General features: G+C 46.9%; 1 protein-coding gene and 3 non-coding genes across 4 annotated transcripts; all 4 read right to left on the reverse strand.

The window, feature by feature from the left end:
- Nucleotides 1–2,334: 2,334 nt before the first annotated feature.
- Nucleotides 2,335–12,150, reverse strand: NCL (nucleolin). The gene is made up of 14 exons (XM_038001384.2): nucleotides 11,944–12,150; nucleotides 10,971–11,087; nucleotides 9,312–9,792; nucleotides 8,444–8,641; nucleotides 8,256–8,342; nucleotides 7,928–8,069; nucleotides 6,759–6,883; nucleotides 6,013–6,136; nucleotides 5,402–5,559; nucleotides 4,443–4,566; nucleotides 4,078–4,211; nucleotides 3,452–3,578; nucleotides 2,845–3,068; nucleotides 2,335–2,697 (listed from the first exon to the last, which is right to left on the reverse strand). Exons 1-14 carry the CDS (start codon nucleotides 11,959–11,961, stop codon nucleotides 2,621–2,623), a joined length of 2,136 nt encoding a protein of 711 aa, XP_037857312.2. The 5' UTR covers nucleotides 11,962–12,150; the 3' UTR covers nucleotides 2,335–2,620.
- On the reverse strand, nucleotides 3,242–3,378 carry LOC119625493 (small nucleolar RNA SNORA75). Its single transcript, XR_005241685.1, has one exon. It is a non-coding gene; the product is annotated as a small nucleolar RNA SNORA75 (small nucleolar RNA).
- On the reverse strand, nucleotides 3,887–3,966 carry LOC119625502 (small nucleolar RNA SNORD20). The gene has a single exon (XR_005241694.1). It is a non-coding gene; the product is annotated as a small nucleolar RNA SNORD20 (small nucleolar RNA).
- Nucleotides 8,149–8,218, reverse strand: LOC119625500 (small nucleolar RNA SNORD82). The gene has a single exon (XR_005241692.1). It is a non-coding gene; the product is annotated as a small nucleolar RNA SNORD82 (small nucleolar RNA).
- Nucleotides 12,151–15,847: the final 3,697 nt, after the last annotated feature.

Below are 15,847 nucleotides of genomic sequence, written 5' to 3' on the forward strand. Positions count from 1 at the left end.
GTCTCAAACTCCTGACCTCAGCTGATCCACCCACCTCAGTCTCCCAAAGTGCTGGGATTACAGGCCTGAGCCACCGCACCCGGCCCTCATCTTCATTCTATAGGAAATCAGCACATATGATTAGAACAAGCACTGACAAATCACAGGACACGACCATCTCTACTTTCCTTAAGGAATAGGAAAGAAAAAGAATCAGGAGATAGGAACCTTAGTGTCCTGCCTTTGTCTTGCCTCACAGCAGGTTAGTAGAGGGGCTGAGGAAAAAGCCCAGCTGCTGAGCACACGAACAGCAACTCCCATTATTAACAGCAACTTGATAGCAATGCAAGCCCCACCTTGGGAGCCATGAGCTCTTCCTGCAATTCAAGCCCTCCCTTGCACACAGCAAGGGAACCTACCAAAATCCCACTCCCATAGGCTCTCCAAGTGTTGAAAAAGCAGTGGCTGTGCTGCACCAGAGCCACCAGCAATCCCAATAGATGGCCAATAGATGGCCACACAGCATATAGACTATCACTTACTTTAACCCATGAGCCTCCCAAAGATTGCACAAAGAAACCAGCTGCAGCACATTCTCAACTGGGTGAAGGCTGCCGGGAACCAAGGAGAACCCTGGAGGCATTTCATAGATTCCAGAAGACCTAGACACCAACTTCACAAGGTTTTTCAAACTGTTTCTGTCACCCAGACCGGAGGAATGCAGTGTCGGGATCAAGCAATCCTCCCACCTCAGCTTCCTGAGAATAGCAGGCTTATGCCATCATGACCATCTCTTGTAGAGATGGGAGTCTCACTGTTGTCTACGCTGGTCTGAAACTTCTGGGCTCAAGCCATCTCCACACCCAAGGTTCCCAAGATGTTGGGGTTACAGGTATGACCTACGGTGTGGTGCCTGGCCTCACAGGATCTTTCTTGAAAACCACTGTAGATAGATTCTTATGTTCATACTATTTCCCTTGCTGCAATTTGAGACTTAATCCACAACACCCCTGATGGGCTTATTATCTAAAAGCCTTCAATTCCTTATCTAGAATACAGACTGCAAGGCCTTCCTTTTTTTGTCCTTAGGCTTGCCTCATGGGAAACCCTCCCACTGCTTTTTACCATAGCTACAACCCTCACTAGCCGCCTTCCTCTCTAGTGCATGAGTCTTGTAACTGGATTGTCACCACCCCCGTCCCCTGGACGTGGAACAGGGCTGACAAGCAGTAGGTGATAAGCACAAGGATGTTAAGATTTCAGCAGCCCAACTCAACCAGGGTAAACTTAAACCAGCTAAGGTTCTGCATGTTGCCTTCTAAGCTTATCCAAGTATCATAGTTTGATTTCGCTAGTCTGACTAAAACAGGGTTTTGCACTTGGCTACCTGTTGATTTTGGGCACTGGGTTTCATCTAAATTCATCACGTTGTTGATAGTCCCACCTCTCATGTGGCCTTCATCTTTTACTAAAAGTGGAGGTTGAGAGGCAAGTACTTAAGACCAGAAAGAATCAACAATATACATAGTACAGAACAAATGGCTTTTTAGGGGTTTACTGGATGTGGTTTCCTCCCCAGCCGCATGGTCCCTGAGTGTCCACTGGTCTATCCATCTAGCATGAGTTCTATTCCAGAACTGTTTTGGAGACTCGCTGTTACCCAGCCTGGAGTATAGTGGTGCGTGCTTAGCTCACTGCAACCTCTGCTTCCCGGGTTCATGTGACTTTCCTGCTTCAGCTTCCTGAGTAGCTGGGACTACAGCAGTACATCACCACGCCCAGTTAATTTTTTTTAGTAGAGATGGGGTTTTACCACATTGGCAACGCTGGTCTTCAACTCCTGACCTCAGGTGATCTGCCCACCTGGGCCTCCCCAAGTGTTGGGATTACAGGTGTGAGCCACTGCTCTTCCCAGATGCCCTTCCTTGTCCTAGGAGACCTAATGTGTTCCTGTGCCTCTTTCCAGAGTCTTCTACAGGACATAATCCTCAGACCTGCTAAAACTGGGAGAAGCTGCAGCAGCCTTCGTCAGCATCAGGGCTGCAGGAGCGGATCCCCTCACCAGCATTTCAACCAAGTTGGGGGCTGGGATACTGGAAACGCACGCACTACGCCATTTCCATTGGGATGGGTGAAGTGAGTGGCAGAGCTGGCTTTGCCACGCTCTCCAGTGACATTCCAGTGGAAACACTCTTTAGGAAGTAACACGTCTGGCACCAGAGTTGACTTTTAATTTGTCCTAAAGCCGCTGAAGCAAAAAACCATAAAACATTCTGCTTTCTTTTCTTTTACAACCCCACGAACGCAAAAAAAAAAAAAATAATAACAAAAGAAACAACAACAAAACCCAAACTATTTGTAGGAAAAAATGGTTTTGTACATGGGATGAAACAATATAAATTCAAAACTTACAGATAAGGGTTAGCTCTATCACTCAACTCTTTAAAAAGTTTATATGAATATCCAGTCAAAACCAACAAGGTATTGCCCTTGAAATGTTAACTAGACGGATTTCCAAGGAGACCACAGGACTGTATACTGTCTTGGAATGTCCTCAGAAGGCTCTGTCATTGATCAGGTAACAGTAAAAACCCCAGAGTCCTTTCTTTCAAATGGAAAAGGGAAAGCAGAGGGACAGAAGCTATTCAAACTTCGTCTTCTTTCCTTGTGGCTTGTGGTCACCTCCTCCTCCTCTGCCTCCTCGGAAGCCGCCTCGCCCTACAGGGGGAAGGCAAGACACTGTTAAAAGAATAGGTACAAAGTTCCTCCTCCCAGTGATTAGGAACTGTGACAAGGCACGGTCTGCAGAGCATATGCTACGTGGTGTCCAGTAGACACTGAAGTCATTATCCCTGTGTGCCTTACCTCCAAAGCCTCCCCGGCCTCTGCCACCAAATCCTCCTCGGCCTCCTCTGCCACCACCTCGTCCTCCAAAGCCGCCTCTGCCTCCACCACGACCCCCAAAGCCACCTTCACCCTTAGGTTTGGCCCAGTCCAAGGTAACTTTATTTCCATCAATTTCACCATCTTCCATGGCCTCCTTGGCAGCTTTGGCATCCTCCTCACTGTTGAAGTCTACAAAACCAAACCTAGAACACCAAATGAAATTGCCCATTATAAAAAGCACCTACTGCGCATGTCCCAAGTTAACTGCACACGCTGGGGAGCCATCCCACAGAAAGTAGCCTTGTTTAGTTGGGAAAAGATACCAGTGAGAGTAGCTCTCTATGGAAAACTAACTGGTGTGACAGCTTGAACCCCAGAATGTCTCACAAAACAGCTAAATATACCTCTGTAAAGACAGAAGGTAAAATAATGCTAGTGCTGTGAATTCTCTTTCCTTCTCGTGCGAATCCATAAACTGCCACCGATAGACAGAAAGGAGCTCAATGAGAAGACACCTTAGACTCAAGGTCTCCACCGAACAAAAACCCCTTCAAGTGAAAGCAGCACTCATGCTTTCTTCCCTTACCCTTTGGAGGACCCAGTTTCCCGGTCAGTGACTATCCTTGCCCGAACAGAGCCGTCAAATGACTCCTTTAATGTCTCTTCAGTGGTATCCTCAGACAGGCCTTTGACAAACAGAGTTTTGGATGGTTCTGGGGAAGAAAAAAATTGTGACTTTATGTGAAGTCACAGTTCGTAGTAACACTGAATTTGCACAATGTCTGGTATGACTACTGGCCAAGAATGCTTGTCTTAGTGGAAAAGCAGTGAAAAGCAACTAAGCCAACTAGTCCTTAATTAAAGTAAGGCTATTCTGAGTTTACATTTTTTAAATTGCCACTGCATAGTTGATATTCTGCCCCACATCTTCTATGGAAAGTGGGAGAAGAACCCAAGCAGGTGCTGCCCACTGGATGGGGCAGGTAATCATGGGCAAACTTGCTGCTCTGAGTTGACACAGCTGGATCAGAACTTGACTATCTAGAGGAATCTTCTTGAGATTTCATCAATTATTTCTCAGGTAATCAGTCATCATATCCAGTTATTGTTCACTCAGTAGCAACAGGAAACACAGAATTTGTGCAAAAAATAAACACCAAAAGCACCGAGAGTGCTACTCCCAACCACAGCATCCTATCCAGGTGAACTTACGGCTTCTGGCATTAGGTGATCCCCTGGGTCCTTGCAACTCCAGCCTGATTGCTCTGCCCTCAATTTCCCTTTTATTACAGGAATTTAAAGCTTCTTTAGCATCTTCGAATGAAGCAAACTCTATAAATGCATACCTGAGGATGAACAGTTAATGCTTAGAGTAAGTTACCAAGCACGTACTCCTTCACTGTCACATGATGCTGCCAAGCCTTCTCTCAAGTTGGTACCTAAATGATGCTCTTTTACACTCATTTACGTAGCTAAAATTATTTGGCTTTTCTGACAGGATCACATGACCCTACGTTCCTTTAGACCTGTAAGACATATATAGCCTGTAACTGATATAAAGGTATTAATTATCTTACCCTTTAGATTTGCCATTTTGGTTCTGGGGTACTTTGATAAAAGTTGCTTTCTCAAATACTTCCTGAAGAGTTTCTTCTGTTGCACTGTAGGAGAGGTTGCTTAAAACCAGAGTTTTTGATTCACCTGCAAATAGAGATGCCACATTCCTAAGACTCTGAAACAGTGGTTCCCAGCTTCGGTCAGGGCAGTAATATTTTATTCCTAAGCATTTCAGTGCTTGAAAGAGTTAACACACAAATACTGATGATGTAAGTGAAATCCACTTTTGTTACTCAACATATTAAGTACTTAGTACATGTTGCAATGTTCTGGTGGTGGTTCTTTATGTATAGGCTGACTACTGGCCTGTTTTCCTAGAACAATAATCTGAGTTCAAAACACACATAGTCGGCTGGGCGCGGTGGCTCAAGCCTGTAATCCCAGCACTTTGGGAGGCCGAAATGGGCGGATCACGAGGTCAGGAGATGGAGACCATCCTGGCTAACACGGTGAAACCCCATCTCTACTAAAAAATACAAAAAACTAGCCGGGCGAGGTGGCGGGCGCCTGTAGTCCCAGCTACTCAGGAGGCTGAGGCAGGAGAATGGCATGAACCTGGGAGGCGGAGCTTGCAGTGAGCAGAGATCCGGCCACTGCACTCCAGCCCGGGCCACAGAGCGAGACTGTCTCAAAAAAAACAAAACAAAAAACACATAGTCTAAGTCATTTAAAGTATAAAACATACCTACAAAGGAAGCTTGATTTGCCTACTGTATTCCAATGCAAGATGATTTTAGAGCTCTCATTCAAGATTGGAAATTACTATTCCAAATAAGAGTATAACTTGGGGTATAATGTCCTTGATCTTCACCTACATTTAAGTAACTTTGATTAAAAAGTATAAACTTATGAAGTACAAAGACACAAAGGAGTTCCCTCCATCAATTCTGGAACTCGGTAACAAGCCTAAATTTCTTACCACTCCAAGTGCTATTCTTTCCACCTCTATAGTCTTGATTTTGACCTTTCTCTCCGGTATAGTACAGGGAAATAGATCGCCCATCAATCTCTGTTCCCTGCTTTTCCTCAAAGGTTTTCTCTGCATCAGCTTCTGTCTTAAATTCAATATAAGCAATCCTGCAATGGAGGAAGAACTCATGGTTTTTAAAACCACATTAACACAAATGCTTTTACCTCAGCAACACAGAGAACTTGCTTCAGATCTGAATACAATAAATGCCCTTAGTTTTATGCTACTTTTCAATCAAACTTGAGTTTCCCTCTTACTTCCCACTATAGTTTTACAAATACTCAAAATTTTTTCATAGTCACCTCACTGAACTACTACTCACAAAGTATTAGTTGTAAGCTAGGCACATTTCTTGCTCCTTTATATGTATTAGTTTGTCTTTTAAAATCACCCTATGAGTACGTTATCCCCATGGTACAGATGGGTAATTGAGGCACAAATTTACAGGTTAAACTGCCCAAAATTACACACCTAAGAAAATCAAACCAACATTTCTTTTATAAAGCAGGAATGTGTATTCATGTTAAGAAAACCCTTACATTTCAATAGACAGAACATACCCTTTACTTTTCCCATCCTTGCTGACTAATCTGATCTCCGCAGCATCTTCAAACACTTCTTTCAATTCATCCTGAGTAACTTTGTAAGGGAGATTTTTAGCCAAAAGCGTTCTCGCATCTCGCTCTAGATTAAAAAAACAAAAATGAGCTCCGTGGCCTGAAAAACCAAAGGTGGGGGGCAACAACAAAGAGGGGAAAAAGACATAGCTCTATTCAACAAATAATTTGAGATCCTATAATGTACAAGGCTATGTGCCTTGGAGATATAGCAGTGTCAACACACAAGTGGTCCCTCCATGTTGTCACAGCTGATGTCAAACTATCCGTTGGGTACACTAGAGTTCAACCTGGAGTAGATGCATATTATTTTTAGAAACAAAAAAGGTGAACATACCAATTTAAAACATTACAACTGTATATAGAGAAATAAAGTAAAGTATGCAAACAGTAATTAGGGACCTAATCTAGTTTCAGTGAAGACCCCTTTACATTAATTTAGGTGCATCTAATAATTCGTGTTCTGTATATAAGTGCTCTTGCTTGCCTAACTCAAGAATTTACACTGTAACACTAGCAAGCAGTGCCAAGTACTCTTGTAAACACCAGCTCATTTAATTCCCACATTAAGAGGAAACCAAGGGGAAAAAAAAATTTAAAGAGGAAACCAAGGGAAATGGGTTACAAAGCATTTTCCCTAGCAGTCTAGCTCCTGAATTTATTGCATAATCTCCTAAAGCCTTACATACCCTTCTTACTGTCTTTTCCTTTTGGTTTCTCTAGTTTAATTTCATTGCCAAAGACTTTCAAACCAGTGAGTTCCAAGGCTTTCTCCAGGTCTTCAGCAGATTCAAAATCCACATAACCAAATTTCCTTCAAGGTGGAGAGAAGGGCAAAATTACAACAGATGAAAACACAAATTGAAATCCACAATATGTATTCTAGACAAATGTGATGATGCAAACAAAGATCACATTTTAAAAAGCACCCCTAATGTTAGCAAAACAAAGTCAAGGCTCTGCAAATTGTAGCTACAGAACAAGGTCTCAGTACAGAGATATCACATGCACATTCACGTTTGAGGTCATCATCATTAGCTAAATTGCTTGTAACAATTCACAGTAGCAGCTAACAAAAGAACACCTGTAGGCACTAATACAGGAGAATCCTACCTGGATAAAAGCATTCACTATGATGACTAGTCAGGTCTAATAGTTTCAGGTACTTCCAAGAAAATAAACATCAAATTATTATTATTTTAAATTGAGACAGTCTCGATCTGTTGCCCAGGCTGGAGTACAGTGGTGCGAACTTGGCTCACTGCAACCTCCATCACCCAGGTTCAAGCGATTCTCCTGCCTAACACCAACACTGGTGCCTCAAGACCCCAATTTAGGCTGGGCACAGTGGCTCACGCCTGTAATCCCAGCACTTCGAGAGGCCGAGGTGGGTGGATCACTTGAGGTCAGGAGTTCGAAACTAGCCTGGCCAACATGGTGAAACCCTGTCTCAACTAAAAATACAAAGATTCCCCAGGCGTGGTGACGTGCACCTGTAATCCCAGCTACTCAGGGGGCTTAGGAAGGAGAATCACTTGAACCCAGGAGGCAGAGGTTGCAGTGAGCCAAGATTGCGCCACTGTACTCTAGCCTGAGCGAAAGCCAGAGTCCGTCTCAATAAAAAACAAAACAAAACAAAAAAGACAAAAAAACCTACTAAGATTATTCTGTGCTATACCAAGTTACGACTGACCATGGAAATTGCAATCCAGGGACTCTATAGTTTAATTCTAACTTAGTTCACTAATGCTAATCCTTGAAGATGTTTACACTATTCATGTTTAAGAGTAACTGTGCTAATAGGGGAAGGAAAAGTATTAACAGACCCATGTGTATGTAATGTGCATGAAGCACTTACCTAGTCATACCAATTCTGACATCCACAACAGCAAGATCATTTTTAGCAAAAACATCGCTGATACCAGTTTTTAACTCAGGAGCAGATTTGTTAAAGTTTAGGTTTCCAACAAAGAGATTGAAAGCCGTAGTCGGTTCTGTGCCTATACAAAAAAAGCTGAACTCAGTCTACTTGTGAAGTGTGGTAAAAAGTTAGTTTCCAAAGCAAAATTTCTATACACAGCACATCAGCACACTGCAATGTAACATCATGTTTCAGTATTAAGTCCCTTTGTCATTCATCATTTGTGCTGTTTATCTCCCCCACATCCCCTAATTCTGCAAGTTACCTTCCACTTTCTGTTTCTTGGCTTCAGGAGCTGCTTTCTGTTTGGCCATTTCCTTCTTTCGTTTTCCAGGTGCTTCTTTGACAGGCTCTGGACAAGATGTCAATGTGTTACCCATCAATAGCCACAAACACTTAAGTGCCTCCTTTAAACAACTCATGTCAATGTATGTCAGAATCTAATTTAATTACCTTCCTCCTCCTCTTCTTCCTCCTCATCTTCATCATCATCATCTTCATCTTCATCATCTTCATCGTCGTCGTCATCCTCGTCCTCATCATCCTCTTCTTCATCTTCATCCTCAGCCACGTTCTTGGCTTTCACAGGAACAACTTTTGCAGCTTTCTTTCCTTTGGCTGGTGTAGTCTCCATAGCTTCTTCTTCAGAGTCTGAAAGATAAGCCACCTAAAAATTGCAGCAATCTCCCAAAACCAACATCGGTTTTAAAATCTAATGCAATCCTGTCACCATGTTTAGTTAATAGTCATGGCAAGAATAGATTACTTGGGGCCAGGCACAGTGGCTCACGCCTGTAATCCTAGCACTTTGGGAGGCCAAGGTGGGTGGATCACCTGAGGTCAAGAGTTCGAGACCAGCCTGGCCAACATGGTGAAACCTCGTTTCTACTAAAAATACAAAAATTAGTAGGGCATAGTGGTGGTCGCCTGTAATCACAGCTACTTGGGAGGCTGAGGCAGAACTGCTTAAACCCTAGAGATGGAGGTTGCGGTGAGCCGAGATAGCGCGCCACTGCACTCCAGCCTGGGAAACAGCAAAAACTCCCATGTCAAAAAAATTAAAAAAACAAAAACAAAAACAAAACAAAAAAGATCACTAAGAAACAAAATCCTACATTATGAAAAACACAGAATGTGCTGTTGAAATTTTCTCAGGAGGGACAAAAATCATTCATGGGTAATTAAGTCTAACACACAACAGCCCAGAGAATTCCCACAAGGACTCTACTCTCATCTCCAGGTTGTTGTGGAATATGTTGATCCCAGAATCTCAAGATATCTTGCAATCAGAAGCCCAGTAACTACCAAGACAACTCCTTACCATCTTCCTCATCATCATCATCCTCATCCTCATCATCTTCATCATCCTCATCATCCTCATCCTCTGAGGCAGGGGCAGCAGCTGCTGCTTTCATCACTGCTGGTTCAATTTCATCTTCATCCTCATCTTCGTCCTCATCATCCTCATCATCTTCCTCACTGTCATCCTCCTCCTCTTCATCACTGTCTTCCTTCTTGGCATTCTTACCATTCTTTGCCCCCTTGGCTGGGATGGCAGCACCCTTCTTACCAGGGGTTGCTACCAATGCTTTGCCTGGTGTGGCTCCCTTCTTGCCAGGTATGGCAACTGCTTTGGCTGGTGTAACTGTCTTCTTGGCAGGTGTTGCTGCTGCCTTTTTGCCTGGAGTGACAGCTGCTTTCTTGGCTGGTGTGGCAACTGCAACCTTTTTTGTTGGGGAAACTACCACCTTCTTTGCTGAGGTTGCAGCAGCCTTCTTGCCTTTCTTCTGAGGTATGACAACCTTGAGAATAAATGAAAACCACACCAGTAAGTCCAGCCCCACACCCAAAAAGATAACCATGGTCCCAGTGAGTGTTAGATTCTGGCAATGCTTCTGGTTCAAGACCACATGCACTAGACACGTTAGCATGTTAAACTCCAGGCTTCTGTTATGTTGTCTTAGGTCAGAGCCCTTATTATCAGGTGAATACCCGGCCATAAGGAACCCTTTTGAACACTTAAAATACATCTGAACCAGACCTCTGAATTCTTGCACCTCATACTTTCCCAAACCCCAACTTTCTCATCTGAAAATGGTAATAGTATCATATCACATGTATAACGATAATGAATTGCTATGCGTAAATTATTCAGAACCTTACACCTAAGAAGCTCCAAGCATTAACGTATTAAATCATTTGGGGCTCCTATGGTGGGTGGCAGTACTGAGTCCAGTGAAGCTCAATTCTTAGGACCTGAGATAAAATGAAGATCAAATAGGCTAAACTTACAAAACTATCACACATCAAAGAGTGAGCATGTTAGTTTGATAAAAGCCATCGTTTAGCTACATGAAAATCCCATAGTTTTATTAGGCAATGTGTGGAAGAATAAAACTTTTATTCAATTCTCAACGAGAAACCTGAGCACAATTCAGTGCTTAGATGTCTTTACAGTGAGCAAATAAAAGGCCAGGACTGCCACAGAGTAAAGAGGGTCAATGTTAACACAAGGAGGTGGCAGCCCTCAGTCTACACCAAAGATAACTATAACGCAGTGAGTAGTATTACAAAGTTTATATATAATGGAATGGAGACCAATTAATCTTAATTGGAGGCTAGGAAAGGAATCTGGGAAGGTTATCCTCAGATCTGAATACAATGCCCAGCTCTACATGTCGGGGTGAGGCTAACATGTTGAAACTGGAAAAATGTAATGATTTAACACAACAAATCACACTCCTTGCCCTGCAGAGGCACATGGAAAGGAGATCCCCAGACCTCTTGTCTCAAACTCACATTCAAACACTTAGCCAAATGACATCTTGACATGTCAGTGAAGAGCTTGGGAAACAACCACTACAATAGGACATACCTGGATGAATAAAATCTTATTTTAGCCACAGACATCCAATTTCATGTCTTAACTCTCCATTGTTGTAGTTTTAACACAATTCTGCATTAAGCTGGATAAAATTACCTCTTCTCCACTGCTATCATCTTCTTCATCTTCTGACATTTCTTCATCTTCACTATCTTCTTCTACCTCCTTTGGAGGAGGAGCCATTTTCTTGGGGTCACCTTGATTTTTACCTGCCTAAAATGGACACAAGTAGGTCATTACACCTCCACCTCAACATTTCAGGCCATTCATATTTTGCCATTACTGTTCATAGTAAAACGCCATCATCTCTCCTTCCTCAGATCCATTTCTCATAGTGCCAAACAGCACAACATCAAAACGAGTCCTGATGGCAATGCAAGATGGTCTACTCTCAACCGCCCACAATTTTCCTCCCGGGCTTCACAAACAGAAAACCTGCCCGAAGGTAAGAAGTAACTACCTTGGTTTTCTCATGAACATTATGCCTTTCCCAGCAAGACAACCCCGCCCCTTAAAGAGGCGGCGCGGCCACGTGGGGGTACCTGGTAGGCCACCACGTGCCCGAAACACGGCGCAAAAGGCACGCGGCAGAGCCACCTTCCGGGGCCCACCACGTGTCGGCTTGCCAGGCCGGGACTCCGACTAGGGCCGATACCGCCATTTCCCGGCGCAAGGCACCGGTGCCTCTGGAGATTCCAGGACCCACGCGGCGCGGCCCACGTGGCAGGCCGCGCTCCCGGGCACGTGCGTCAGGAGTCGGGTCCCGGCTCGTATGCATCGCAGGAGTTTGGTCTCATCTCCCCACCCCGGGGCCCAGCGCCCCCACCCCGCGCTCAGTGACTCTGTCTTTCCCGCCGCGTTCGCCGCCCCCAGCACCTGCACAAGCTCTTCACCTCGCCACCAACTAGCCAGAAGCCGCGAGACCTCCCCACTAATCGCGCGAGACTTCCCGCAGCATGGCGCCCTAGAACGCGCCCGGGAATGCGCGCAGGCCCTCCTCCCCGCGCCGCCGCGCTCTCTCCTCGGAGAGCAGGCCTAGACGTCTGCGCTCGCGCTCAAGGCCGTTTACCTTCGCGAGCTTCACCATGATGGCGGCTTATGGCGGCGGAGTGTAGAGCGGAGAAGTGGCGCAGATGAGTCCAAAGGAAGCCAAGCGACGGCGATGGCGGCCGCGGGTGCTGAAGATCCCGGAGCACGTACACTCGAAGGCCAGCGAGAGCTCGAGACTGAGGCGAAAGACTGAGCCTGCCCAGTAATCGCCTGTGGAAAGGCGACGACGGCGCCCTCGTGACTCCGTGCCGACCAACCAGAGCTCGCGGCAGTCCCCCTGAGCCAATCGCGAGCCTCTAACCGAGAACGGCGCGGGGCGGGGAGTGGGCGGGCCGAGGCGGCCACGGGAGGGGGAGGGGCTGGCAGACGTGCCGTGGGGGCGGGGCTCGCTTTGTGCAAGGCCGGCGCTGATTGGGCCGTGGGCGCGCGGGTCCCGGCCTACGCCGTGGGACTGGCGTTTTTGGCGCCGGCTGTGAGGGGACCGAGGGGGTGGTGGAATCGGGCGGTCTAGGGATCTCCAATGTGGCTGGCTCCCTAGGCTCGGGCAGCCTTGGAGTTCCTCAAAGACCCCGCGCGCGGCCCCGGCACGCACTCACGCCGGGGCTCCCGGTGGCCCTGGAGAAAGAAGCCCGCCAGCCCCGGAAGTTCAGGGACCGCGGAGTTCCCGTTGGCCCTTTCGGAGGCACAGCTCAGCCCTGCTTGCCCGCGAGCATGGGACTGGAGACACCCCCGGCTGCAGGCAGCCTCCTGAGAGCCGTTAATAAAGGCAGTCGCGGGTCTGTGCGAGGTTTTCTGTGAGAAATGCACGAACCTCCCCTACCCCACAGAACCTCAGGCGGGAGATATTTCTCGTCATGGGGAACGGCCTCGGAGAAGTAACTTTCTGGCCTCACAGGGCAAGGAGAGGGGCCTGGGCGGGCCGACAGCAAAGCCGGGCCTTTGACCGCCCACAGGTTCCCTGGTTGTTATTTGGGTCGAATGCGCCAATTAAGGTGGTGGCTGCTAAGTCAGTGTCACCAGATGGCTCGGGAGCAGGTCGAGAGCCACCGGCAGGGTTCCCCGGCGGCAGGGCGAAGGAGACCGCCAGTGACTTCCACGGTTAGCTTTGTGGGTGGGTCTCCCTCGATGCCGGGCTTAGCAAACCAGAGCATTTCCCTCCGTCCAGGGCCTGCCTGGGATCCATCCAATCCATGGGTCCAGGTATGGATCCATCCATACCTCATTGTTCCTACAGAACCAGGATACCTGCAGCTACGGCTGTACTTGTTAAAAATCACCTCAGGCGGGGCGCGGTGGCTCAGGCCCGCAGTCCCAGCACTTTGGGAGGCCGAGGCGCATGAACCGGGGAGTCGGAGAGTGCAGTGAGCCGAGATCGCGCCACTGCACTCCAGCCTGGGCGACAGAGCGAGACTCCGTCTCAGAAAGAAAGAAAGAAAAGTGTTAAGGCCAGGCGCGATGGCTTATGCCTGTAATCCCAGTACTTTGGGAGGCCGATGCAGGAGGATCGCTTGAGTCCAGGAACTTAAGACCGGCCTGGGTAATATAATGCGACCCTGTCTCTACAAAAAAATAATAATTAGCGGGCGTGGTGGCACTCACCTGGAGCCCCAGCTACTCGGGAGGCTGAGGTGGGAGGATCGCTTGAGCCCAGGAGGCGGAGGTTGCAGTGAACCGAGATGGTGCCATTGCACTCCAGCCTGGGCAACAAGAGCAAAACCCCATCTCAAAAAAAAAAAAGAAATGAAAATTATTTGTTAAATGAGTGAAGTATTTAGGTAGAAGCAGCAGCAGGGAGAGCCGGTATGGCTCAAGTGACGTTACTTTGGAGTTAGTCTGGGGCAGCAAAATAGCAATATCTAACACTTTATAATGCTGATTGAGTGCCAGGCGCTCTTGCAGCTCTTCATATATTCATTCACTTACTCTGCAAAATAACCTTTCCAAAAAGTTATCACTGTTTTATAGAAACTGGGGCATAGAGGTAAATTAACTTGGCCAGGGTCACATAGCTAGCAGTGGAGGTGTAGGATATAAGTGAAGACACTGCTGTGTCATCCCAGTTTCTTTTTTTTTTTTTGAGACAGAATCTTACTCTGTCACTCAGGCTAGAGGGCAGTGGCAGGATCATGGCTCATTGCAGCCTTGACATCCCCAGTTTTATCAATCCTCCCGCCTCAGCCTCTCAAAGCACTGGGATTACAGATGTGAGCCACGTCTGGCCTGTTTGTTTCTAAATGCTTTTCTGTTTTGTTTTGTTTTGTTTTGAAAACACGAGTTAGTTATTTATTGAATTGTAAAGTACACACATAGTGCAAAATTCAAAAGATTCAAACAGATGCACAGTAAAGTCTTCCTCCCCTCCCTGTCCCCTAGGCCTCCCAGTCTCAAGGCAGTGCCAGTCTCTTGTATGTCCTTCCAGATTCAGTTGTATGTGCAAATAGACAAGTCTATTTGTTATATTTAATACAAACGCTATCATATACACTGTTCTGAACTCTCCTTCTTTTGTGTTAACTATATGTATCTTGTAACTCATCCTACATCAGCACATGTAGAGCTGCCTCATTCTATTTAATAGCTACATGGCATTCCTTGTGTGGAAGGATCACAATTTATCTAGTCACCATTGCTGGACATTTAGGGTTGTTTGCTATGTTTGGCCATTAGAAACTGCTATAGCAAATATTCTCACTTGCTTTTTTTTTTTTTTTTTTTTTTTTTTTTTTTTTTTTTGAGACAGAGTCTCTCTTTGTCACCCAGGCCGGAGTGCAGTGGCACGATCTCAGCTCACTGCAAGCTCTGCCTCCTGGGTTCACGCCATTCTCCTGCCTCAGCCTCCCGTATAGCTGGGACTACAGGCGCCTGCCACCACACCCGGCTAATTTTTTGTATTTTTAGTAGAGACGGGGTTTCACGGTGTTAGCCAGGATGGTCTCGATCTCCTGACCTCATGATCCGCCCGTCTCGGCCTCCCAAAGAGCTGGGATTACAGGCGTGAGCCACTGCGCCCAGCCTCACTTGCTTTATTTTACACAAATCATATCTGTAGAACAGCTGGGTCAAGGGTATGGCCTTTTACATTTTCACAGATGTTCTCCCAAGTGCTGTCTTTGGTTGGGGTTTTCCATCACGGTTCCAGCCAAGAGCGATACCACCTCCTCCAGCCGGCTCAGGTTATCTCTTGCCCCTGAGCTCCAAGGCTGGGAGACAGTGCTCCATGTTTTAGCAGAGGAGGAACTAGATGGTGGGGAGAGGTTTGAGCATGGCTCTAATTCTTGTGGGGAGCGTGACTAGTCTCACACACCAGCCCAGATGCTCCAGGGGTACCACTGGCTTGAGTGGCTACTGGCTGCTTCTTCAGGCCTGCATGGACCCAGCCCAACTCTGCCTGCTGCTGTGGCCTGGCTGCTCCCCATGATACCTGTGTAGTGAGGCACCCACTTGGGGCACCCATGGGAACTTCTAGCCCCTGAGACCCAGTTGGCCATAGTGGGCCTCATACCTGTACTAGAGTCTGACAGCCCACTGGAGGGGGTCTGCAGGCTTCCAAGGATTACCTCCACTTCCCAGGACTGGGCTTCTAGGAACTAAGTGTCTCGGTTAGGCTCCAGCCAGCCAGCCAAGAAGAATCACATTAGGTATTTTAAAAAGAGGGAGCTTAGCGCAGGGATGTGGTGACATGAGGGATAGAAGTGCTGAGAAGTTGAGGGGACTGAGCAGGAAGCGGCTGCCCCCCACTCCAGGCTCTTCCACTGAAGGCTACGATAAGGGCCGGGGCTGATGCCAGGGAAGCTTCAGAAGGTCAGGAGGTGGGGTCATCCTGTGTCTCCCCTGCTTCTCCCCCTGAGTTGCAGGTGAGGCTGGCCAGACCCAGCCAGCATCCAGCTCACAAAGCCTGCAGGGTGAGTCCCTGCCATGGAGGC

The sequence above is a fragment of the Chlorocebus sabaeus genome, chromosome 10 (genome assembly GCF_047675955.1).
Source record: "Chlorocebus sabaeus isolate Y175 chromosome 10, mChlSab1.0.hap1, whole genome shotgun sequence".
Taxonomy (NCBI): Eukaryota; Metazoa; Chordata; class Mammalia; order Primates; family Cercopithecidae; genus Chlorocebus; species Chlorocebus sabaeus.